General features: G+C 46.6%; 3 protein-coding genes across 7 annotated transcripts in view; 1 reads left to right on the forward strand and 2 right to left on the reverse strand.

Moving 5' to 3' along the window:
* Positions 1–2,479: 2,479 nt before the first annotated feature.
* Positions 2,480–3,575, reverse strand: LOC138608246 (trace amine-associated receptor 4-like). The gene is made up of 2 exons (XM_069680784.1): positions 3,403–3,575; positions 2,480–3,296 (listed from the first exon to the last, which is right to left on the reverse strand). Exons 1-2 carry the CDS (start codon positions 3,573–3,575, stop codon positions 2,480–2,482), a joined length of 990 nt encoding a protein of 329 aa, XP_069536885.1.
* Positions 3,576–10,793: 7,218 nt separating this feature from the next.
* Positions 10,794–18,367, reverse strand: LOC138608260 (protein associated with UVRAG as autophagy enhancer-like). Of its 2 annotated transcripts, XM_069680800.1 has the most exons (17): positions 17,960–18,366; positions 16,943–17,044; positions 16,362–16,674; positions 15,896–16,119; positions 15,561–15,658; positions 14,974–15,319; positions 14,845–14,890; positions 14,645–14,750; positions 14,265–14,404; positions 13,211–13,275; positions 12,948–12,987; positions 12,708–12,785; positions 12,322–12,442; positions 11,816–11,877; positions 11,388–11,541; positions 11,201–11,291; positions 10,794–11,006 (listed from the first exon to the last, which is right to left on the reverse strand). In XM_069680800.1, exons 2-17 carry the CDS (start codon positions 17,040–17,042, stop codon positions 10,903–10,905), a joined length of 2,088 nt encoding a protein of 695 aa, XP_069536901.1. In that variant the 5' UTR covers positions 17,043–17,044; positions 17,960–18,366; the 3' UTR covers positions 10,794–10,902. The 2 variants fall into 2 exon arrangements, with proteins under 2 accessions (XP_069536901.1, XP_069536900.1); XM_069680799.1 differs by lacking the exons at positions 10,794–11,006; positions 11,201–11,291; positions 11,388–11,541; positions 11,816–11,877 and having other exon boundaries at positions 12,357–12,442; positions 13,211–14,404; positions 17,960–18,367.
* A 3,433-nt stretch (positions 18,368–21,800) lies between these two features.
* Positions 21,801–26,455, forward strand: part of lrch1 (leucine-rich repeats and calponin homology (CH) domain containing 1) — a 61,982-nt gene continuing 57,327 nt past the window's right edge. For all 4 annotated transcript variants that reach the window (XM_069680743.1, XM_069680744.1, XM_069680741.1 and 1 more), the window contains exon 1: positions 21,801–22,166. In XM_069680743.1, the coding sequence (XP_069536844.1) occupies positions 21,935–22,166 (232 nt within the window). In that variant the 5' untranslated portion in view covers positions 21,801–21,934. The remainder of the gene's footprint in view (positions 22,167–26,455) is intronic.

The raw sequence follows: 26,455 nt of genomic DNA on the forward strand, positions 1-26,455 counted from the left end.
AAACCCACAGACAACAGAGAGTGGGACAGCGTCGATTTTTTTGGCAGCATCCTCACCAAGCAATTCTCGGACAATGTCTTTGGTAGCTGGTAGAATCAAATCCTCTCCAATTGTGTGAGTTTTTTTTAGCACGAGCAATGTGGTATGAGGCTAAAAATGATGCCTTCAGGGCCCGCTCGGCACGGTAGCTTGCTGTGTGAATGCAGCAGATTGCCTGACCAAATGCTCTTCTTTACGTCTGAAGAAGTCTACTGTTTTATCGGCCTCTGCCGGATGTTTTTGCATCAAGTGACGCTGAAGTTTCGAAGGTTTTAAACACTCGTTTGAGAGGGTCTCCAGACAGAGGACGCATTTCGGGCAATCATGGCCATTTTTCTGTATTGCTGAATTTGAGAATCCGAGATTAGGGCAGTTTACGTGTTGTTAGGTTCAGGACAAATGGTTATTAAAATAAAAAATTAAAAAAAATGTTTTGTTTTTTTTCCCTCCTATTTTCTGAGGCCCCCCTAGCGCCCCCTGGCGGCCCCCACTTTGAAAACCACTGCTCTAAACAACCATTGACATGACAACGCTGTCATGCTCGTGCAGAGCTCTATTGCGCCCTGAAGATTAATTGAAACTACAGCTAGAAGGTCCGGTCCACTACAGTACATTAAAATCAACTCCGGACCAAAAACCTTCGGGGCTAGGATTAAAACATTCGGGGATAAGGCCCCGGATGTTTGGCTCTGACGACGCCACTGACTCACGTCCTCCCTTCAGTCACGTGACCTGTGTCCCTGCTTCTACCACACAGGCCTCCTCTTTCAGGTAAGAGTCCTCGTTATAAGCTTTAATGTTCAGTAGTGTGGTGGATGAATATGTCTGTTTGTGTTGTGTGAAGTTATAAAGGTAATAACCTGAAGACTATTAAGCTAGCTATATTAGCTTTTAGCCATGCTCAGCATGCTGTCATTGAAGAAACAGGGGTCCTCTGTAGCTGTGGAACACATGATGAGCTGTATGTGTTACTCTGAGTGTGTTTGAATGTTGGGCCTTACTCAGGCGAGCTGGTCGGGCCTGGGTGTGGGCTCAGAGCGAGCTTTAAGGTGTGTGACCCAAATGTTCAGTTCAGAAGAACAAATGTGAAATGTGACAGCCAGCACACTCGGGTACGTTCTGGGCCCTGTATGAAGCCGATCAAGGGCCCTTTGTACACCTGCATGGGCTGACCCATGTGGGGCCTCCATGAAGCCCTGGTTGGGTGTCCAGTCAGGGCCTCGCCAATCTCCTTCACAAATTAGGATCTTAAAATAGAGACAAAAGCTAGCCTGTTAATGCTACTTACCTAAAGGAAATGATAACAACACACTGCAACTTCAGTGTCATCTTTATTCTCCAGGATGTAAAATGTGTCCTGCACAGCAGCTCAGGTGAGCAGCTGAAACCATCATCAGCCCCCTGCAACCTGAGCTACGAGAACATCCTCAGGTAACAGAAGATGTTACACGCTTCATGTGTCACTGATGTAATACGCTCCCTCACCAGTAGGCGTCACTGTAACTCTATATAGTGATGTATAGACAGAGAAGTTATGCACAACAGGTAGAGCTGTAGAGTGCAGCTGAAGCGATGTATGCTGTCACTGTTAGCTGTTGATAGTTTAGGTTCTGCTGCAGACACGATTTAAAGCATAAAAAATACTGTGTTATTGATATTGAGTTATTAATGATTTGTCACACTGAAAGTAGAAGCTGGCGCTGGAAGCAGCTCCTTCAAACATGGACCCGTGAGCCTCGGTCAGACCCAGAGACTGTTTAGCACCAAAGTCTGCAACAAGTGCAAATCAGAATGCTAAACGTCGTTAGCCACTTTGTTTATTATGTTTGGCTTCTAACTGGCAGCAGCTGACGCGTTGTTAGTGATTGTGGAACACAAGATCACATCTGCTCGTGTTTGTCAGTAGTTTAAGTAGACAGTGGACAGAAGCTCTATGCTAATTACTATGCTGATGCTAACTCTCACTCTGCACTGAAAGTCTGCCTTCATCTGGAGGATTAAAGTTTCTTTGCTGCTGTTGTTGCATCTTAAACACAGATATTACATTAAATCAGCTTTTCTAAGGTGCACAGACATCTCCCACTTCAGTCGAGGAACATTAGTCACAATGAGCTGCTGACAGAACGAGAAAAGGTCATTAAGATCTGCAGAAATACATCCTATATCGAGGGTCAACATCACGTGTGGGAACATTTCTCTGAAAAAAAAGAGGCTGAATCATTGTTCTGTGAGATGGTGAGGGGACACGAGGGTTGAGTCCATCGGTTTTCTCTTTATGACACAGAAAGTAAAAGATGACAGAGAAACTGATCGTTATGTTGACAGACTTAGTCCTTGTAATGTGTCATCAAACTCAACCCTTACATGAATTCTTCTGCTATAAATACAGACACAGAAGACGGGACTTTCACATCTACTGTCTCATCCCCCCTCAGCCTCTCTACAGCATGTTGGCCTCACAGGAGCCAGTCTGCAGGATCTGAAGAGTAACAATGAGTTTAACTGCTTTCCTGAACCAGGGGTAAAACAAGGCGTAGATCAGCGGGTTAATACAGGAGTTAAAATAGAACAGAAAGACTACGAATGATGAAAATGAATCACTGAGATCAGTGTCTCCTGCAAGAGCCAAGCAGTAATATGGACAGAAACATATTAGAAACACAATGACAAGAATCCCAAGAGTCCTGGCGGCTTTCAGCTCAGACTTCTTTGCAGGGAGAGCGAGAGAGAGCTGCAGTGTGACAGCTGTAACGTGAGAGCGCATGGCACGAGCCTGAGACACGGCCACAGCAAACACTCTGGTATACAGAGCAATGATGGCAGTGACGGGAGCAATAAAGGTCACAACAAGGTCAATTGTTCCTTCAATGAAGTCTAAAATAATCACACACTCTCCGGAGCAGGAATTATGCCTCCCTGGTTGACTCAGGTCGTCCTTTAAGAAGAGACTGGTGTAAAATACAGAACAGAGCCAACACAGACACACGCACAGTTTAACTCTTCTCTCTGTGATTCTGGAGGTGTAACGCAGAGGGTCACAGATAGCAACATACCGGTCCACAGATATGAGAACCATGTCTCCTACTGAGGCAGAGGTGATGATGAAGGACACATAACTATACAGGGAACATGCGAGGTCTCCAAAAAACCAGCAGGATGTATTTAAAAGGATTTCAACCGGCATCAGCAGGAGGCCCACGAGAAAGTCCGAGACAGCCAGAGAGAGGAGGAGGATGTTGGTGGGTGTGTGGAGCTGCCTGGAGGAAAAAGAGTCTCATTATTACAAAAACATCATATGACAAAGACAAACAACAACCTACAGTTACAGTGAATGTAAAGAGGATCTGAAACATAAATCTGTGCCTGAAGTGAGAGACTGAGATGATGACGAGCAGGTTGAGAGCCACAGTGAGCAGAGAGATGGAGGACAGCCCGATGTGAAGGAGCAGTGCTTCGGGCCAGGTAGAGACGGGCTTCCTGCAGGAGGTGTTGAGAAGTTGTGGAAAGCAGAGCTCCACTCGGTCCTCAGCCTCCATCCTCTGCAGCTCCGGGAGCTTTCTGGACATGAGTAAATCAGAATCCCCCGTCTCCCATGTCTGATGATCTCTGATGCCCCTCCCCCTTACTCTGCATATCATACCATCATCTTCATCACTTCTCTGACCCTTGTTTCCTGGCAACACAATACGACATCACTGTGTTGGAAAAAGCACATCCATGGATGATCTGAACTGTAACTTGGATGATATTTATATTGTTTATCCAGCAAGGCTACAGCGATTATTGGGGTGATTATTATTTCTTCAGTGTAAGCGGGCTGTTAGCGATATGATGAAGTCTAAGCTCAGCCTACATTTATTCCTAACTGCTGACTAACCCTTACCACAGACCGACATCCTCTCCAAACGTAGTGTGTAAGTACGAACTAGATGGTGTACCCTTGGATGTTCATTTACATGCATCGTCAAACATACCACCAGGTGACATGTCTTTGCCAGGGAGGTATGATAGCCGAAAAGAAGAGATGCAAAGAAGACTGCAACAACACGCCTGCACTGTTCAACTCACCATGTGGTGCTCCTGGAGAACAAGCTCTACTTCTTACACCATCAAGATACAAGCAGGAGGTGTGGGAGACATTAGAGTAGGGCTTCTCTCCCCTTTAGTTATGGAAAAGGTGCTTAGACTTCTATGCCTTGTTCTCCTTAAAAACTCGCGTGGCAGGCCACTCAGAAGTATGTCTGTAGATCCTACGTGGACTGCAGGGGACATGTGTAAGGCCGAAGTCTGAGAACCTTTCAGAACAGTGCATCACAAGACGAAGGCATGTAGACGAGGATGGTCATGCCTTGACCCCTGGGGTTTCATAATTCTGCCTAGTCCAGAGACCGGTGATGGACTTACTGGTCATATTAAAGGAGCACAGCTGTCCACTGATCACAAGCTAGCGGTGAGTTAAGAAAGCTGTGGGACAGACCTGGTTAACCAAAACATGCAGTGACTGCGAACTGGGGATGTCTGGCTCAATCTCACCTAAGGAAGACTTTTTCTTTTTCCCTGTGGGTCGTCAGGGACGTGGAATCTGGGTAGGCCATGTTCATAAACTCAGTTGTTGAAGTTGCTGCTGGGAGTTGTGGCAGTCACTTCCATAATGTGGCAACAACCTGAGAACCTGTTGGAGGACTCGTGCTTTGAAGAAGGCCATCGGGCTGAAGAGGGGTGCCTGGTTAGCCCAGGGTCCTCCTGAAGCAGCAGACAGGTATCAGGTGGCCAGGAGGGCTGCAGTTTTGTTGGTTAGGCAAGCAAAAGCCCGTCTGTAGGAGGAGTTCGGTGCAGCTATGGAGAGGGACTTTCAGATGGCCTTAAGGAACTCGTAAACTGTGGCAGTCACCCATTTTCTGGTGCTTGTCATTGCTCCCATGTTTCCACTTAATTTTGGCTGAGTTACTAAGTTGATTAGAAGGTTATTCAGTTCACCTGTTGCACAGGTTGTGGGGGGGCTGGCTCCTCATGATTAACTGAGGGCAGGTTGGTGCTTTCCTCTCATGGCCAATCAGGGTGTGACGACGCCTGGGAACCTGCAACCTGGCCTCGTCCTGATGAGCTGAAATCTGGGGACAACGGAGGAGGGGAAAGTAGGACTTGGCTAAGGAGAACCACTGACCAGGATTAGACTTTGAAGAACATTCTCTCATGAGGAACACGTGACCCCAACCCACAAGTCCAGAGTTCGATCACACCTGGAGCTGTGTGTTGGCTCTTCCTGACTCCGCCCTCTCCTGTCTCGATCGTTGCTCGTGTTGTATTAACTCTCAGATGTACGTCGCTGTGGACAAAAGCGTCTGATACATGAAACTGTAACATTGTGACATTGTACCATGTTTACTGTGTACTTTCCATCATTGGATCATCAGTCATCGCTGATGAAGACTATCTCTCTCTTGTTCACCCCATCCTTTTCATTTTCACCCCTCTTTTCCTCATGCTTATTCTGTGACTTTCTCTTTCTAGTGTTAAGGCACGACATTAGTACAGGGGGGTAAAAAGGCTGATCATTCCTTTCAATGAGGCCACTCCGCACAGCAGGGATGCCAACTCAAAGGCCTCAGTAGGAAGAATGATTCTTAGTTTGAAGCAGAAGAGAGAGACACACAAACACAGACCTTCTGGTAAATGAATGAAAGAGAATAAACAGTCCAACAATGGACCCGGCAGAGACGATGCCTGTTCTGTGAACGATGTAAGTGAGGCTCTGACCTTCATTCAGTCACTTCTACACCACATCCAGAATGACCACCTGAGAGAGTGGGATGGCTGCTTGGATTGATGGAGGAACTTGCCACCACTTTAGCCTCTTTGTCTCATCTAAGCCTGCTGGCATTCTCTGCTAACTTCCAGCCTCATATCCGGCCTAGCTGGCAAGCCACCAACCTGGTGCTGGCCTGTTAGCTGTAAGCCTGCTTTCCAGCCAGCTACCCTGACAGTCTTCAGCTTTCACTTCAGCCTGCTAACCTCCACTCTGACATCAACCTGTCTCCTAGCTTCCAGTCCGCTTCACCTTCTGCTGGGATTCAGCCTTCACTTCAGCCTGTCAGCAGTCAGCCTTGCTTGCTTCCAAACTGTCCCTGCATACTAGAAACCTGTAAGCAACCCACCTGGACTCAACCAATTAGGCTTGGACGTGTGAGCCTGCAGGCTTCAGTCCTTAACCAGCTAGTTTGCTACCTGTTTATTTCTATCCTGTCTGTCATGAACCAGCTAGCACACCGCCAGGATCAGGCTCTTGATACACCTGTGGAGGTATTTGGGATACCTGCACTGTCACTCTCAACTCAACTTAATTTATAAAGCACTTTAAAACAACAGAGTTGGCCAAAGTGCTGCACCCACATAAAAACACAAAAACAGTTAAAACAGTAGAAGACAATAAATGCCAGCATCTCAAACTGAGTTAAAAGTTAAAGAGAAAAAATGTGTTTCAGGAGAGGATTTAAAAACAGGAAGTGAGTCGACCTGCCTAATGTGCAAGGGCAACTCATTCCAGAGTTTTAGGGCAGCTACTGAAAAAGCTCGGCCCCCCTCTCGACTTCCTCTTCGTCTTTGGGACGACTAACAATGACAGATCTGCTGACCTGAGGGAGCGTGAGGGAACGTGAGGGAGCGTACGGCCGAAGCAGGTCAGACAGATACTGAGCGGCAAGACCATGAAAACATTTGAAAACATTTGAAAACAAAGAGAAGAATTTTAAAATCAATCCAAAAACGAACCGGGAGCCAATGAATAGATGCTAAAACCGTGATGTGCTCTCGTTTACAGAAAGTTCCTGAAACCCTGTGGAAGGTTAAAATGATTAAATTACATCCAAGTAGCAAAAGCGTTCTGTGACTTTTCACTCGCTTTTGTCTGCGTCTGCAAACGTTCCTTTTGATGATCTGCTTGGAGGGCCAGATGACCGCTACCACCAATGCCCAAGAGAAATGGGACACCTTCACCTAGGTAGGGCCCCAGTAACGCAGAGGGTCACAGATAGCAACATACCGGTCCACAGATATGAGAATCATAACTCCTATCGAGGCAGAAGTAACGGTGTATGACACATCATGAAGCAGAGAGCACATCAGGTCACCAAAAAACCAGCAGGAGGTTTGTCTGAGGATCTCTCCCGGCATCAGCAGGAGACCCACGAGAAAGTCTGAGACAGCCAGAGAGAGGAGGAGGATGTTGGTGGGTGTGAAGCTGCCTGGAGGAAAAAGAGTCTCATTAACCAGACGGGATCTCATCTCTGAGTGACAGAAAAGGTTTCATGTTAGGGCCTTCAAAAACCACCAGTCATTCCCAAACAGTCTGATTCTTCTTAAAGTTCACGTGTTCATGCGATTGTTGTGTAAACTATAAACCTTGCCTGAAGTGGGAGACTGATATGATGACGAGCAGGTTGAGAGCTATAGTGAGCAGAGAGATGGAGGACAGCAGCGTGTTCAGGAGCACAGCTTCAGACCATGGAGGTGTCGGCTTCCTGCAGGAGGTGTTGAGGAGTTGTGGAAAGCAGAGCTCCGCTCCATCATCAGAGAGCTGCGTCTCTGGCAGCTCGTAGATCCAGATCTCCAGCTGAACAGCTGATTTATCTCCTTCAGCCATTACCTCCATCCCTCCCCTCCAGATGTCCTTCCTCACCATCACCATTCAAAATAACAAGCTTCTTAAAAGTTGTTTGATTGTTATCTTGTACTCTGAACTGTTAAAGCACAAATTCACAGTTTTGACAAATTTTCATCATGACCGAGTTATTTCAGCATCTTTTCTGTGCACTGGTCAGCGTCAAGGAGCTGGAAGCAGCAGGAGAGTTCAGACACAGCTCGTGCAGGAGGAGGGGAAATCAACCCAGCTGTGTTTCTCTGAGAGATTCTGTGAACCCAGACATGTCGGCGTTTGATTTTCTGAGTTCTTCGGAAGGAACAAAAAAGACAGGTCAGATAAGATCCAATGGCCAAACATAATCTAACATAAGGTGAGAGTCTTGACTGTCATTACTACAGTCAGTGGAGTCGATCAATGCGACTGATTGATCACGTTCTGTTTCTGACCCATGCACTCATTTCTTTGCCGATGTTGGTACAAAGACTTCCCCGTCACAGTTTGCCTCTGCATGTTCATGTTTCAAGGCTTCTTTATTGGCCATTCTTTACTTGTCCAAATGTTTTTACTTTCCCTCATCATCAGGTCTGATACCATGTCATCAAACACAGATTCTAATCAACCATTCTAACTTCTTATATAGATGCTGCCCACGTGGTTAATGTATAGCGGTTAGCTTCGGTGTGTTTGGCACAAAAACTGCTAAATGAAAAAGAAAAAAAGGAGTAAGAGTCGGGCGATGGGAGGGCTGCTAGATCCCAACGATTTTAACCCAAATGTTTGAACAATAAAACATAGAAAAGCGTCTTGATTGGTGTCTCCATCAGGTCATATCACACAGGACGGAGGAGGTAACAGACGTGTGAAGACAAACACACAAAGAGGGACACTGGAGCGTGGAGAAGAGGCGCCTTGTGAATGTGACGTCTGTGAGCGACAGGAAGGACTGAAGGAGTGAAGCAGACAACATGGCCGACGAGCAGCAGCAAGACATTCCCCATCCAAATGATTTACACATTGGAGCAAAGTTCATGTTCATTATTTTCACTGTGTTGTTCTTTGATTTGAAGTTCACATGATTTCAGTTTAATAGTCTCCAAATATGAGGTTAGCTTCAGTTAGCTTAGCACAGAAACAGTTGCTAGAAATGTCCTTCAGAGGGACCCATCTGACTTTATACTGGGAGCCTGGACGCTGCTGTTACTGCAGGACACTGCACTGTTACTGACGCTGCACTGTTACTGCAGGACACTGCACGTTACGGCAGGACACTGCACTGTTACTGACACTGCACTGTTACTGCAGGACACTGCACGTTACGACAGAACACTGCACTGTTACTGACACTGCACTGTTACTGACACTGCACTGTTACTGCAGGACACTGCACGTTACGGCAGGACACTGCACTGTTACTGACACTGCACTGTTACTGCAGGACACTGCACTGTTACTGACGCTGCACTGTTACTGCAGGACACTGCACGTTACGGCAGGACACTGCACTGTTACTGACACTGCACTGTTACTGCAGGACACTGCACTGTTACTGACACTGCACTGTTACTGCAGGACACTGCACTGTTACTGACACTGCACTGTTACTGCAGGATACTGCACTGTTACTGACACTGCACTGTTACTGCAGGACACTGCACTGTTACTGACGCTGCACTGTTACTGCAGGACACTGCACTGTTACTGCAGGACGCTGCACTGTTACTGACACTGCACTGTTACGGCAGGACACTGCACTGTTACTGACACTGCACTGTTACGGCAGGACACTGCACTGTTACTGACGCTGCACTGTTACTGCAGGACGCTGCACTGTTACTGACACTGCACGTTACGGCAGGACACTGCACTGTTACTGCAGGACGCTGCACGGTTACTGACACTGCACTGTTACGGCAGGACACTGCACTGTTACTGCAGGACGCTGCACTGTTACTGCAGGACACTGCATTGTTACTGATGCTGCACTGTTACTGCAGGACGCTGCACTGTTACTGCAGGAAAGAAGCTGAAATACTTTCCCCAAAGTCTTGTTTTAAATGTCTCCATGCTACGTCAGAAATGTGTGTACTTGCTTGGAATCTCTGCGGTGATACAGTGGTACCAAAAAGTAGTAGGAACCAGGTATTCCACTAATATCACAATGATTGCCCATGCAGAGGAACTTTGGAAGAGGCAGAACTGTCTGCTGTTTGTTGGTGGGCGGTAAAGTTTGGTACAGAAAGCAACAGCAATGAGTCTGCTGCTGGCGGTGACTGAAAACATCACTGAGGACAGCTCAGAGATTGAACCCCAACACAACAGAGTCCTGTGCCTTTAGAACCATCAGGGAGCTAAGAGTTGTGTAGGGTAACTACAGAGTTGGGTGGGATTCCACAACCCCTCTCATGTTACTCGTGGACCTTTCGTCAGTTGTACTCAGAACAAAACATTTGACAAACATTAAAGGACATTTCTGTCCCAACAGAGTTCAGCCCTAATTGCAGAGGCTTGTTTTTCTTCACACCTCTGATTGATGAAACCTCAGAGGCTGAGATGGCATCATCACCTGACACTGATCCACGCAGGTGTGAACAAACCTGTCCACAGGGGTTCAGCATGCAGCCATGAACTCATAACAGGGTTAGGTGTGTGTGTGTGTGTGTGTGTGTGTGTGTGTGTGTGTGTGTGTGTGAGTGTGTGTGAGTGTGTGTGTGTGAGTGTGTGAGTGAGTGTGTGTGTGAGTGTGTGTGTGTGCGTGCGTGCGTGCGTGTGTCACAGTTGTATAGGCACATGATAAACTTTGTTTTTCCACAGATATATATATATATATATATATATATGTATATATGTATATATTGGATTTTCATATTTTATGAATCAGCCACACTGTCGCTAAATATAGTTTGAAAGAAAACTTAATTTGATATTAAAGTTGTTTAACGGAGTCCTGACGTCTGCCTGTCGACAGCTGCAGGTCTTGTGTCATTCTCAGACGGCTGCTCCGTCTGGATCTGAGGACAAAGTTCATGAACTTCACTGTCGTGTTTCTCAGGGCCGGTCGGAGGTGACTCGCGTCCACCTGACCGTTTCTAACACATGAACAGAAACGATGTGAGGATCAATGTAACCGATTTTATTTCCACAGGAAACATACAGTTAAAGAGGAATTCAAACAAAGAGTAGAACAAAAGGAACAAAACCGTTCTGTCAGCTCTGCTCAGCTTTTCTCACTTCATCGATCTATCGAGACGTTTTTTCCGTGATTGGATCCGAGCACACTTCGGACACTTCTTCTCCACAAAACAGTGTTTGTGGAAGCAGGCCCTGCACACTGTGAGAGGGGAAGAAATGTGAACACACTTTCAGCAACAATGACTGTGTCTGTTTTGTTCCTGTAGCTTTAAACACTGTGAATGTCACAGACTGGAAAGCAGAATAAAGCATGTTCATCTGAAGTTCATCTGAAGCTGAAAATAAGGTTCAGTTGGAAAAATCAACTTGGTGTCTTCCAAAGGTAATATTTACCTGGACAGCGCCGGCATACGTCCGTCTGAAACGGGAAGATGACGTCTTTTTCTCGGCAGAACTCGCAGATGAAACCTCGAGCCAGACACAACTGAGGATGAGAGAGGCAGAGCATGTAGAGAATGGATCAGACTGATCAGGTCCCCAGGCCTTTCACCCTGCAGAGCTTTCAGAGCTTCACACTGACCTGACAGTTCTCTACATGCTGGATGGCAGACTGCAGCACTGCTCTGGCCTGAACCACGAGCTGACCCTTCTTCACCCTCAGCAGGTCGTCCATGGAGAACAGGTGAGGCTGCTCTGTCAGGTGAGCAGGAAGCTGTTCAAACTCAGTCAGCACCCTGAGTCACACACACACACACACACATTTTTTTAAAGTGACTGCATGTTGGATGTCAGTATTTTAAAACGTTGTTGTTTGTGACGTTCCTCGCTGTGTTTTCTGATGCTGCCACTGGATGGCGCCAAAGTAAACGACTAAAAATCCCCAAATCAGTGGCTTTATTTTTGATTAACTTCACGTCAGCTAAGTAAAAATGTACAATATTGCAACTTTAGTAATAGTTTTTAAAATAGTTGAACTGACACTCTGTGTTTCAAATGTTCTTCTCTTACCGTCCAGATAACCTGCAGGCTCTCAGCAGCTTCTTGATGCCCAGCAGCTGATCCTGCAGCTCCTGAGGAGAGAGGGAGGAAGGAAAGGAAGGGAAGGAAAGGAAGGAAAGAAAGGAAAAAGTAAGTTAATAGATTAATAGCTTAATATGATCCGCTTTAAAGTGATAAAAACAATATCTTCATTTTCTCCTTCTTGCACATGTGCACATTTTTCCGGTGACACTCACACATGTTGCTCAACACATTTACGTACATGCACTCAAACATGCTAAAGCACAGTTAAAGTTTACGTGTCCCTCTGACAGAAACTATTTAAAAACGTTTCACTAAACTTCACTCATACCCTCTGTCTGTTTCTTCCGTCTTATTCATGAAACAAAATATAATTAGACAACAAGGAGTGTGTTTGTGGCTCACAGCAGAAGTTCTGTTTAGACTCATGTGAATGTGGAGCAGAGACGAGAAACAAAGACTCATAATTATAACAGTTCATAATTCAAACTCACCCTGAACCTGTCGAGCTCCTTCACCCGGCTGTAGAGCGTCTTACCCACACAGCTGAGGTCAAACAGGGGCTGGAACCAAACGGAGTCCAGCAGCTGTTTGGAGAAGTCACTCACAGGACACCTGGAACATTATTACATACTACATAGTGTTATGTTTTATTATATTATGTTATATTATATTGTGATGACAGATCTCAGTGAAAGTCAAACGTTTGTTTCCACTCTGATCTGAGCCGTCTTTACGTTCTCAGTTTATGAAATGATGTCACATGATTGTTGAAGTCAACATTTTTATTTTGTTGCTTTGTTTCGTCTTTAATGTGTGAATATTATAAATATACACATTTATATAAATGCTCATTGTGTGTGTGCGTGTTCTCTCTGACCTGCTGAAGTCCCAGCTGGACAGCACTCGAGCAGGAATCACAGCGTCCGCGCCGCCGTGGCAGCAGTCACAGAAGTACCTGAAACATGTTCAGAGCTTGGTCATCAGTCTGCCCTCGAGCGTCATCAGGTCACATAAAGACTTCATGCTGAGCATTTAAACAGACTTTAGCATTAGTTTAGCATTTCAGATTAATGACTGCACTCTTATTAATGTGTTAGTAACACGTTGTTTCACATACCGGCCCAGATATTCACAGTACCGCAGCTTCTTGATGAACTCTGGTGACACACAGAGGAAGACACGTCGGTCAGATTGTCCTGTTCTCTGTGGAGCTCAAACATGTTCGGATAATATAACATTGATGTTATTGAATTATAAGCTGTTGGCCCGTTGCTATCTGGAGGAAAAACATGTCATTCATCCACTTGGTATCAGAGTATATGAAGCACTCTGATGTACACACGCTGACTGCAACTAAAACATTTAAAATGTGACACTCACTGTGATCCACTTCAGTCCCACAGCCGGCACACAGGAAGTGCTGCAGAGCCACGACGTCACTGCGTCTGCAGGAGGAAACAGGCTGTTAACTGTGACTCGGTGTGTCTCTCTGTCTGTCTGTCTGTCTGTCTGTCTGTCTGCCTGCCTGCCTGCCTGCCTGTCTGTCTGTCTGTCTGTCTGCCTGCCTGCCTGCCTGCCTGCCTGTCTGTCTGTCTGCCTGCCTGCCTGCCTGCCTGCCTGCCTGCCTGTCTGTCTGTCTGCCTGCCTGCCTGTCTGTCTGTCTGTCTGTCTGTCTGCCTGTCGGTCTGTCTGTCTGTCTGTCTGTCTGTCTGTCTGCCTGCCTGCCTGCCTGCCTGTCTGTCTGCCTGTCTGTGTGTCTGTCTGTGTGTCTCTCTGTCTGTCTGTCTTTCTGTATGTCTGTCTGTGTGTCTCTCTGTCTGTCTGTCTGCCTGCCTGTCTGTGTGTCTCTCTGTCTGTCTGTCTTTCTGTATGTCTGTCTGTGTGTCTCTCTGTCTGTCTGTCTGCCTGCCTGTCTGTGTGTCTCTCTGTCTGTCTTTCTGTCTGTCTGTCTGTGTGTCTCTCTGTCTGTCTGCCTGTCTGTCTGTCTGTCTGTCTTTCTGTATGTCTGTCTGCCTGCCTGTCTGCGTGTCTCTCTGTCTGCCTGCCTGTCTGTCTGTCTGTCTGTCTTTCTGTATGTCTGTCTGCATGTCTGTCTGTCTGCATGTCTGTCTGTCTGCCTGCCTGTCTGTCTGCCTGCCTGTCTGTGTGTCTCTCTGTCTGCATGTCTGCCTGCCTGTCTGTGTGTCTCTCTATCTGTCTGTCTGTCTGTCTGTGTGTCTCTCTGTCTGTCTGTCTGCCTGCCTGCCTGCCTGCCTGTCTGTCTGTCTGTCTGTCTGTCTGTCTGTCTTTCTGTATGTCTGTCTGCCTGCCTGCCTGTCTGTCTGTCTGTCTGTCTGCCTGTCTGCCTGCCTGCCTGCCTGTCTGTCTGCCTGCCTGCCTGCCTGCCTGCCTGTCTGTCTGCCTGTCTGCCTGTCTGTCTGTCTGTGATGTAGACCTGTGGCTTGGCTGAACAGTGAAGATGATCTGGAGTCGCGGTGGAGCCCAGCTCAGGGATCCTCTCATCCTGGTCCTCAGTCTGATCTCCTCCTCCAGGCTGCTCCTGCTCACAGACACCACACCTGCAGTACCTGGTAACTATAGCAACAGAGAGGAGAGGGCGACGTTCACAGGTGTTTCCAGCTCTAGATGATCTAGGAAAGCTCGGCACAGATCACAGACTGTGTATTGGAGGTGGACGTAACTCGTGGGTCTGAGAAGTGAAGCATACTACATGTTTGTCAAAGCTGCACTCTCTCTCATGTCCAGCAGGGGGGGGCTGATTGTATAGACGTCTATGAGAAATCTTCTCTCCTGATATATTGTGTGTGATCTGACCTCCTGCAGGGAGCTCCGGAGGCTCAGCCGTCCACGGCGAGGTCCGTGTGAAGGAAGCCAGCTCCTCCTGAACTCCAGCACCAGCTGCTGGGCCAGAACTTCTGCACTGCATGATGGGAAACCACAGAACAAGTCAGGGTCACAAAATCAGAGCAGAAGATGTGTTTAGACATTTACAGAATGAAATGTGTGTGTCTTACTCTCTGAGAGAATCTGTAGGTGTCAGCGTCGAGTCGACCCCACCGTCTGAAAGGACAAAGAATGAGACTTCAATGTGTTTATTTCGAACGGTTCTTTATGACTTTAGATACACAGTGAGAGTCGTCTACCTTCAAAGCCGCTGTCTGTGGAGAGGACGGAGAAAGTCTTTGGTTGATGTGGAGCCTCAGTCACTGCCTCCTCCTCTTCCTGTGTGTGTTGGTGTGTGTGTTCCTGAAAGGAGTGTGTGTTTCTGCGTGACGTCTCCTCATCTTCATCTGGATGTCTGTGCTGCTCTCTGTGTCTGACTTTACAGCTCTGTGTCTGTTCATGTGACGGTTCAGCCTCTGCACAGCTCATATGGGTGTGCGTGCACGTCTGACAGTGTGTGTGTCGGTGTGTGTCCATCGTTAGAGTCCACTTTACTCCCTCCAGCACCTCCAGCACCATGTCCACCACGATGAAGTGAGCGTTCTCCTGAGAGCAGTTATTCATCATGTGAGTATTTCAGAGCAAAGTGGCCGAGTGTTATTTTACACAATGAATACGTCTTCAAGCGCTGCGCTCAGACTCACATGAAGATCATCCTTCACCGGATGTTAATATTGTTTTAACTAACAAACTAACAAACTAACAAACTGTCTCCTGATCTGAAGCGCTGAGTCTCCATCATTGTACTTAGAGCGAGCATGTTAACATGTAAGAGACACTAACGGACCTTCTCCAGCTCACAGCTGGTCTTAAAGATGTCTGCAGAGAATTCTGGGATACCGCTGATCCTCTTCTCTCTGCTGATGTGTGATGAGCTCGAGAGGCCTGATAACAAACACACACACACACACACACACACACACACACACACACACACACACACACACACACACACACACACACACAGTCAGTTTGCTGGGGTGTTAACACTGATGACTTCCTGCAGCAGCTGATGATGTCACTGCATCATCTGGGACTTTAAGCGCCTGAATCAGGTGTGTCAGGTGTGTCAGGTGTGCATTTACACACAGCCTTAATATGATTATAGAAACACTGTTTCACCTGAAGAATGATTGGAGTGGCAGCCAGTGAGGCCACGCCCACTCTGCTCCTCAGCCAATCCCTGCTGTCCCCTGAGGGGACGCTGAGGTCGGGTGCTCAGGTTTGATGACGAGTGAAGACAGGAGCTCCGTTTGGATCCCAGATCCTCTGAAGCGCTGCCCCTCAGGCCCGAGCGCTGATCCAGAGAACCAGACGTGGGAGACGGAGACTCCGGGCTGGAAGTGCTGTTTCACACAGCAGCGCGGTCACATGACAAATGTTAAAATACAGACCCACAAACCCAAAGAGAGACCCTGTAAACCTCCGGTCACCACAGAACTGTTCATTAAGGATACAGCGAGCCAGTCGGTTCTTCATCCATCAGAAACAAAGAGATCAACACAAGAAGATGTTTCTTTCTGTGTTTTTCTGACTCGGTTAAATTCAGAGGCCACAGTTTCCACCTCGCGTGTAGGTGTACACTTACCTTGATGGTCCGGACGTGTCGGTGGCCCCTCCAGTCCAGGAGACGGGTCGATGGCGTCTGTGGATCACCGGACTGCTCCTGGGGAGGAGGAAGGTTTCGTCCTCTGGATGCTGCAGAGACCGGTCCTCATTGGTCCCTTTTCTTCCTTCATCAGCAGGGTGACCATCGGGTCCTTCATCAACGTGTGTGAAGGCCTCCTGGTGGGTCCTCTTTGTGAGAGCTGTCGGTGGCGGTTGGTGAGACAGCCTTCGGATGGGGTCTGGAGGAGTCAGGATGAGGTGTGGGACTGATCCTGATCCTTCCTCTGGAGTCCCTAAGAGACAAGGAGACATTGCTTAGGGGAGAGAGGAAGTTCCTTTGGCTCAGTGATTTATGAAAGTGAAAAGAAGCAGAAGGAGTTACAAAGGTGTGATGCAGACTGACATGTCAAAATGAAAGCCAAGCAGGCAGAAGAGCTTCTGAAAGACGTTGATGTGAATCATCTGTGATCAGCGCCTCTGTGCACAGCAGGTTTGTGCATCCTGATGTTTGTTTTCAAAGTTAGCTCTGAACACCTGTTGTTACAGTGTGGTGGATCTTACCTGTTGCTTCAGGTGTTGGAGGCTCTGCAGAGTCCACACACCAGCTGACATATCTGTGTCTCCTGGGAGAAGAGGACGAGTCCCTGCAGCAGCTTCCCATCTCTGCAGACGAGGAGACAAAGTTTCTCAATGACGGCAGCTTTGGTGCAAACTTCCTGCTGCGACAGCTTCCTGTGTGATGACCAAACACAATCCAACTCTGATGGTGACGAAGGATTTCACTGACTGTAACAATCCAGAGTTACTCAAACACTCCACCCGAGTGATCAAACCTCTGTCAACTCTTCCTCCTGCTCAGATGTTTCACGCTTCTTTTCTTCTCTCTGAAGACGTTTGATCAGCGGCTGCCCGTCCTGACGTCAGCTCACAGGCTGACCACATCATACCATCACCAACACGAGCACACCTGTGACAGCATGTCCGCAGAAGAGCTCTCATCTCTGAGCGGACTTTCGTGTCACGTCGGCCTCTCTGCTCTGAACATGTGAATATGAACTCAGTGATTCCCCGACAGTTTCAGATGGTTTCTCATCAACAAACAGAAAGTACGGCTCGACATTATAACATGACAGAGAACGCTGGACTCTTCACTCTTCATCACTAAACGTTCGTCTGCTCCACCTGATTCTGAAACACATGCAGTCAAACCAGAAGATCCGACGTGGTGTTTATTAGCCTCAGAACGTCGTCTGTTTCACACTGATGCTTCAGACTGAACTCAGCCTCCCTTCATGTCCTCTTATTACAAGAAATAGAACTAAACACTCGTGTTGAATCTCAGAGCAGAAACACTTCACATCAGACGGAGGACACAGCTGTTTCTTTGGTCTTCGCTCCAGCAGAGTTTTAAAGAGTGAAAGTGGACCTGAGGCTGCTTCACTGTTAACACATGAGCTTCCTGTGCAGAGCTGAGCTCTGACTGAGGACGATAATGACAAAAGATGTTTCTGTTTCAGTAAAATCAAAGTGAACGGCACCAAAGAACCGAGCAGCACTGGAGATAATGAGGTTACTCACCGTTCAGTCCTGACCTCCGTCAGAGGACGACGGGACCCACACGAGTCATCAGTCACCAAAAAGAGCAGCAGAGGAAGAGAGGCGATTATTATCAGCACTTCCTGTATCTGACACAAACACAGCTTTGTCCTCTCCGAGCTGTCAGCTGCTCTCCTCCTAATAAATCGTCTTGTATCATGAAAGAAGATCAAAGACAGATGTATGAATTTGATTCCAAATATATGATCAGAACCATCCTGACACGTCGACTCGTTACGAACATTAATGATCATTTATCACAAACGGCACTTTTTCTCACTTCCTCTTTGATTTGAAAGTATTTTTAAAACAGGAAGTTTATTCATTCTGCAGCAAGCTGTGCTTTTATTTTGGTCACTTTTTAATCTCTTACATAATTCTGAGCTCATTTCTTACTGTGAAAAAGGAAAATAAAAGAGCAGAGAGTAAAAAAGACAAAGAACAGGGAGTTTCAATGTTTAAAGTAAAACGTTTTCTGAACACTCACATCATCACTCAGAAACCACAGCAGGAGTGTGTCACATGTTTCATGTTATCTTGGTGCTTACACACATGAAAATATAATATAAGAAACAGGAAGTGTCACTCAAAGCATCACCTGCAGGTGTACAGGAGAGGCTTACGATATTTATGTTTGGACACTTTCAGGAGCTGTGTTGGTTCTCTAAAGCCCAGTTCAGATCATTATTATTCAATAATAATAGTTGTATTATTATTAATATAATTATGATTAATATAATTATTATTCAATAATAATAGTTGTATTATTATTAATATAATTATGATTAATATAATTATTATTCAATAATAATAGTTGTATTATTATGAGAGAGTAAAACAGTTTAACAGACTTTTTGAGAAGAATGTGATTTTTTAAATGTCTGAACGTTTTCAAAGGTCATCGTTCATCGCTGGGGTCACCTGGTTAATAAACACAGGTCAACATCAGAGTCAGTTTATGGGATGTTTGAAACATTGTGTCAGTAAAGGTCTCACAAGTATAGAAGAACCAACACGTTGGCACACAGACCGTAACCAGAGATCAGCTCTGAGGATCTGCTGAGGCAAGCTGACAGGACCGACTGACTCAGCACTGTCACACTGCAGCTCTCACACACACACACACACACACACACACACACAGAGACACACACACACACACACACACACACACACAGAGACACACACACACAGACACACACACAAGGACACAGACACACACACAGACACACACGCACACAGTCACACACACAGAGAGACACACACACACACACACACACACACACACACAGACACAGACACACACACAAAGACACAGAGACACACACACACAGACACACACGCACACACAGAGAGACACACACACACACACACACACACACACACACAGACACAGACACAGACACACACACAAAGACACAGAGACACACACACACACACACACACACACACAAAGACACAGAGACACACACACACAGACACACACACACACACAGTCACACACACACACACACACACACACACACACACAGAGACACACACAGACACACACACACACAGACACACACACACACACATACATAAACACACAGAGACACACACACACACACACACAAAGACACAGAGACACACACACAGAGAGACACAGACACACACAGACACACACACACACACACACACAAAGACACAGAGACACACACACACACACACACAAAGACACAGAGACACACACACACACACACACACAGACACAGAGACACACACACAGAGAGACACACACAGAGACACACACAGAGAGACACACACACACACACACACACAGAGACACACACACAGACACACACACACAGAGACACACACACACACACAGAGAGACAGACACACACACACACACACACACACACAGAGACACAGAGACACACACACAGACACAGACACACACACACACACAGACACACACACACACACACAGAGAGACACACACACACACAGACACACACACACACACACACACACACACACACACACACACACACACACGGTCAGCTCCATCCCAATGGATGAAACATACTGAATTTGTTGACCTTTGACCTTTCCTCTCGCGCCACCAGCAGGTCAAAGTCTGCACTCCCATTCAGATATCTACTTCAGGGACAGACAGACGGTTTTTGCAGCGAATCGCTGCCTCTGATTTTTGCTGAGTTTGACTTTCGTACGTTTAAATGTGTCTACAGCATCAACAGCTGGCAGGATATCAAACACCTGATTGGCTAATGAGTGAACAACTTCCTGTTTGTTGGAGCAGATAAGATCAGTTTGACCAAAATACATTTAAAAGAATAATCAGTGATACCATCGCCTCCATCATGTGCGACTGATCGTCCATGGACGTCAAATGAAAACAAATGTGTTTCCTGTTCTGAATCTACAAACACATTCAAATGTCTGTTTGATTTCACGTTTGGCTCCAGCTGATTAAAACAATGATCACGTGACCCTTCAGCGTCTCTGTGGTGAGCTGCAGTCACTGATTCTGTCCAGCAGGTGTCTCTGTTCAACAACTTTCTGCTACTGTTTTCGTTCCGTGCTGTTTAAGAGCTGGTCAGTCCACTGCGCAGCCGCAGTGATCGACCTGCGTCAAGCCAAAGAACTGCAAAGTGAAACCGGAAACGTACTAGGTCTGTCTTCAAAATAAAATAAGCAAAGGACGTTAAAGGAAGAATAGTTGTGCTTTTATAAAGTCCCGTTTAAAGAGTCTCAGATAAAAATGGATTCACTGGACTTTTTACATTTATCCTTCTAATATTTTCAAAATTGATATTTCCCAGAATTGATCAACATCTAATGCAAACAGGTTTTTCTACAGTATTATTTATTGTTTGTTCAGTATTTCTTCAGCTTGTTAAACAGTGAATTCAGACAAACCTGGAACAGGAGGTGGATGAATGACACACACTGTTCACCTGAGACTGTAGCTGTCAGTGAACGATGAACATCAAACATACAGGTCCACACAAGAGGAGAGATTTTACTAACCTTTAAAGCTCTTCATGGAGCCTGCTCACCTCGCTGACTTCCTTATCCCATTTGTGCCAGGTGGTGACCTGAGGTCCTCTGACAGGCTCTGCTGGATGGGACATCGTTAAGGTTGATGACCAATGGCGGGCCAGGCCTTTTACTTTTTTGCACTGTTCATCGCACTATTGTCTATTCTGTATAAGTGTTGTTGTGTTTTTTAAATAATGTATATATATATATATATATTTAATATATTTGTGTCCATAGGTCTGTATGGTAGTTTTAGTTTTTAGTGTCTGTGTTACCTTGTCTCACCTGTCCTTGGTTTAAGATGTCATCCCTTGTGTGTGCTCACACACTGTAAAACTGACTCTGATCACAGATCTGTTCTTACACTGTTATGTTAGTACTGAGGCACCGGCTGGATGCACTTTTGTTTAGAGTTAAGGTGTAATTTTATTTTCTGCATGCTTACTTCCAGTTAATCACTGTGTGTTATTATTTTGGTATCACTGGTTATTTAACTTGTATCATATTTATTGTCGCAAAATATATATATATATTATTACACTACATATTATTCATTCAAGGGGATTTATAAACACAACAATAAAAAATAAAATGAATAAACATGAGGTTTGAAATGTTTTCTACAGAAAGATCTCTTCTGCCGGTGAAGTTCAACAACTCTGTAAAAACGGGCGCTTTCAATTTTATTTTGAAAGTTGATGACCGGATATCACGCCGCTGTAGTAACGCTTCACGTACCGCGCAGACTGGGAGACGGACTCAGCGGAGGAAACTGAACGCGCGGCACGGTACGGAACGCCCGGAGAGTCGGTGTCCCGCTGTTTGCCTTATCGTTAGCTCACCCCGCTTGCTCTCTGCCTCGGATACTGACCGACACGCGCACACCCCGGGAGACCAGCGGAGAGGGGGATGACTATGGCGACGCTGGGACCGGAGTCCGCTCGTCCGCCTCTTTCCCAGATCGCTTCTTCTCCGTCGATCCAGACTCACCTCGGCGGCGCCAACCTGCCTCCGAACCGGGGCTTGGAGCGCGCGCTAGAGGAGGCGGCGGCCAGCGGGGTACTCACCCTCAGCTCCCGGAAACTGAAGGAGTTTCCCAGGACAGCCGCGAACCATGACCTGTCGGACACGGTGGAAGCAGGTAGGACCGCTGAGGCATCCTTCGAGGGGAGCGTGGGCTCTCTGCTCACTGACGCTGTACTTTGTGACAGTGAAGACATCACCGTTCTAATCACGACGTGTTTATTCACTGCTGATGGTTCCTTTAGGGTCTCTTGTGTCACAGTATGTTTGAATTTAGCCTAAAGGTGATCCGAACCCCTGCTTCTCCTACACCGGAAGTTAATTTTTTTTTTGGTGGGGGGGGTCTGTCTGGTCTGTCACAGTGGTCTTGATTTGGGTCATACACATTTAGACAAAGGTTCATGTTTCCAGGTTGTTTCAGGATGTTTGTGTTGCGTGGGCCTGCTGCGGAATTCCCCTCCACTTCCTTTAAATCCAGTAGAGATGGAGTCAGGCTGGTGGAGGAGTCAGGAGGAGTCAGGGGGACTCAGGAGGAGTCAGGGGGACTCTGGGACTTCAGGTGTCTGTGGCTTTACCTGTTGTTTTGTTTTCGTCTCTGCTAGCTCAGATCTACACATGCTAACATAAGCATTAGCTCCAGAGTGACGGGCAGCTGTAGGCACAGATTTAAAGACACACATTACAGCACATCAGATGGTCACATGATGTGAGCTGCAGCATCACACTTTAAAGGGCCAGTTCGCGCTCATTAGCATGTTCACTCGCTCACTGCTGTCTTTCTGTCGCTGTGTTTCCACTGCAAGAGCTTCTACCAGGGACCAGGAACCTTTGGTGGAACACGTTCTCTCCCCAAACTCACGGTTTCTTGTTGAGTTGAAAATAGCTTCAAAAAATGAGCAACATCTGGTTGTACTTTCAAAATAAAGCTTGTTAGATTTCAGATTAAAGGAGGTGTTGATGTGAAACATGTTTGGTCAGATGTAAGCACCAAAACAACAACCTGGTTAATTAGGTCCATTTTGTGTTATTCATAATTAACGTAGGCCTTCTGTGTTAGACGTAACGGACCTCTGTAGGCTACGTTACTAATGTCTCTTGCATAAAAACAGGAAGTCAACTTTGACTTTTCGTACAGGTATCAAAAGCAGATCTCCAGAATAAAAGAGTTTGTTTATAGCTGACCTCAAAATCTTTCTTAATGCTGCAGAAGTTGAAACTGTTGATTGCAGAGTGCTAACATGTTTAATATTTAATCAGCTCAGGCATGCAGTGTCTGCTTTGGTACCAAACCAACAACGTCAAGATAAAGATGGACGTGTGACCCTCCTGCTGCCGCGGTGACAGTTTCATTGTAGATGTTAAAAACAGTCTGCTGAGGCCCGTTCACAGGAAGTCTGTTTTCATCTTTAAATCTAGTTCCTGGTTCAGTTCAGGGTAAGAGCTCAGTGAGAGCTCAGCTGTCATCCTAATACGACAGAGGAACCCTGGTGAGTTTGTTCTGTCTAAGGCTTTAAGAAAGGACTTACTGTGAAGTGTTTGTTCTAAACACAAGAGGAATGACAGTGAGCTGCGGAGCATCCAGGCCAACAGGGACGTCCGTTGTTTCAGGCCGAAACGTTCCTCTCCTCTCCATGAGGTCTGCTCTGCTCTCAGCAGCAGGAGCATGAAGGTCTGCTCGGCTGAGCCTCGGTGACGTCATGTTGCTGTGCTTCATTTTGTTTAGACACTAAAAAAGAAATGTGGCTTACATAAGCAGCAGAGACTCAGCTACACACACAGAGGGAGCAGAGGCTTTTACACACCGCGGCAGGGTTACCTGAGTTTGAACTGTACCTGCTGACAGCTGAGGGTTGAAGATGTGTGCTGCTAAAGCTCAGAGGACATGTAGTCTCTGATCCGTCACGAACACATCACAGACGGTATGAAGATCGGGACGGTACCCGTTAGTTTGTTGGGTCCCGTTTTAAAGCCTTGACTTTAGCAGTTTGGTAGTCGCCATCTTTGTTTCTTAGGAGCCAGAAGTGACCATATTTGGGCAAGAGGGTGGCCCTTGAGAGTAGCGGGGGGGGGAGGTGTAGTTAACTAGCTTAACTAACCTGCTAGTTAAGGTGGAGAGAGATGGAGAGAGGACGCTGTCAGTACAGAGTCCTGAGCTTCTTTAGGGGCTGATAGTGAACATGTGGTTCCTCTCATGAAGCTCCTCCTCCTTGTTGTGAACACATACATGATGCAGGTGTGAAACAGTCTGACAGGAGCTCTGACAGGAGCTCTGACAGGAGCTCTGCTGCAGCTCTGCATATTAATACCATCAGTGTTTGTGTGTCAGTGGAGCAGAACTAAAGACACGGTGCAGGATGATCACCTGCTCATGTTCAGGGTGGATTTGTTTAAGCAGCCGACTGTTTTATTGTTTCCTGGAACGTTTTGTGTCTGAATGTCCGAGAACAGAGGAACTGTGTAACTTTGTAGATTTCTGGAGTCGAGCTGTGATGATTTCACACTTGGTATAGTTTCTGTCGTCTGTCTGCACCTGCTTTAAAATCTAACAGGTAGAAATGACTTGGGTTGTATCAGTGTGAACGCAGTCAGCTGGTATGTTTGTCCCACTCACAGCCAGCGTTTGTGTTCAACTGTGTTAACATGCAGCTTACAGGTGAAACATGACACACCAGCACAGTCTGATCCAGCCAGGTACCTGAGGACCTTCACCTGAAACTCTCTGAACAGTGTGTGTGGAGCTGCTGTGATGGTTTAAACAGCTCACACACACACACACACACACACACACACACACACACACACACAGGGTGGTTGAGTGTAGTTTCATATCAGCAGCCAACAAGCCTCGACCTGCAGTGAAACAACCTGAAGCAGGTTTTCTGTCAGCTTCCTGTAACTGACGGTTAGAGAACATCGAGGTGTCGACTGAACACAAACGTGTGTTTGGTTTTTCTGAACGTTCGCGCACACAGACACGATGTCGGACCGTCCCTCCTGCCACACAATGTTACAGTGTTACAGTTTCATTTATCAGATGCTTTTGTCCAAAGCGACGAACATCTGAGAGTTAATACGACACAAGCAACGATCGAGACAGCAGGGGGCGGAGTCAGTGGGAGCCAACACACAGCTTCAGGTGCGACAGGACACTGGCGCAGACAGGCAGAGCACAGGGCGTCAACAACATCAACAAGGTCGACAGTCATCATCATCATCATCATGAATATCCTAATCAACATCAACAACATCCTCACAGTCATCCAGACCGGGCGCAGCTACGACCGGTGTCAGTCAGACCTGCTGCACTCCGTATAAATTCCAATGAGGAAGTCGTCGTAGCTCAGCCGGACATCAAAGATAAGACCTGTTGTTTACGCCCAGCTGGTGCGCTCGGCCCTGTGCCCTGTGGACAGAGTCCTTGTTTACAGTGACAGACAGCTCGATGGCTGTCTCATGCACGAGTCCTCCGCAGGTTGAAAGTGCAACATTACGCGTGTCATAAATTAAAGTTTGGACAAAATGATTGTAGGGACAACTCACTAATTCCCCAGTTCTACGCTCTTTATACAGCCTGCCTATCAATTGTTTGTAAGCTAAATGAATGCAGACAATATTTGACCGTCATTTCACACATCTGTCGGGAACACGTGGACGGACGGAAACCCTGGTCTAACTGTTGTTGTCTCTTTATTGATCCACATCGTTACAGCAATATTTCAATCTAAAGTTTGTCGGATCAACAGTTCAGATTTATTCAGTTGACACACACGAGCAGAGCACCCTGATATCAGAGGAGCGGCTGTGTTGGTCAGGAGCTTTCACTTTCTGTTCTTCTGCACACAAACACCGCTGACCTGCTGATTTATGGTCTGTTCTGCAGCACAGACTTTACTGTGTGTTCTGGATTAACACAGCGGGGTTATAAATATACTGTGTGTGTGTGTGTGTGTACAGCAGCAGCCCACGTTCACAGCTCTCTGCACATATCTGCAGATTTTCATTCTGTACGTGTTTGAGCCACAGAGAGAGATTACATAAGATTACATGATGTTTACACTTCATAACGTCTGCAGCATCAGGTCTGACCTCCGTCTCCGTCATCAGTCACATGAGTCCAGATCATCCTCACACTCATCACAGCCTGTGTGCTCATCTGTGATTAATGTTATAGATGTTTGATGGTCTGATCGTCTGTCGTCACTGCAGGAGAGACGAGATGACGGGCTGTAACTCCTTCACCTGTAAAACATGTTGCAGTAACACCTGAAACATCTGACGTGTGGATGGATTCATAATGTTCCACACCTCCCAGTTTAACCACCCGCACTTCCTCCTCCTCACTGTGCTTCCTTCCCTGTTATTCACACACACACACACACACACACACACACACACACACACACACAC

Source organism: Semicossyphus pulcher, unplaced genomic scaffold (genome assembly GCF_022749685.1).
Source record: "Semicossyphus pulcher isolate SPU_LCO1_2020_fin unplaced genomic scaffold, fSemPul1.0.p SCAF_41, whole genome shotgun sequence".
NCBI lineage: Eukaryota > Metazoa > Chordata > Actinopteri > Labriformes > Labridae > Semicossyphus > Semicossyphus pulcher.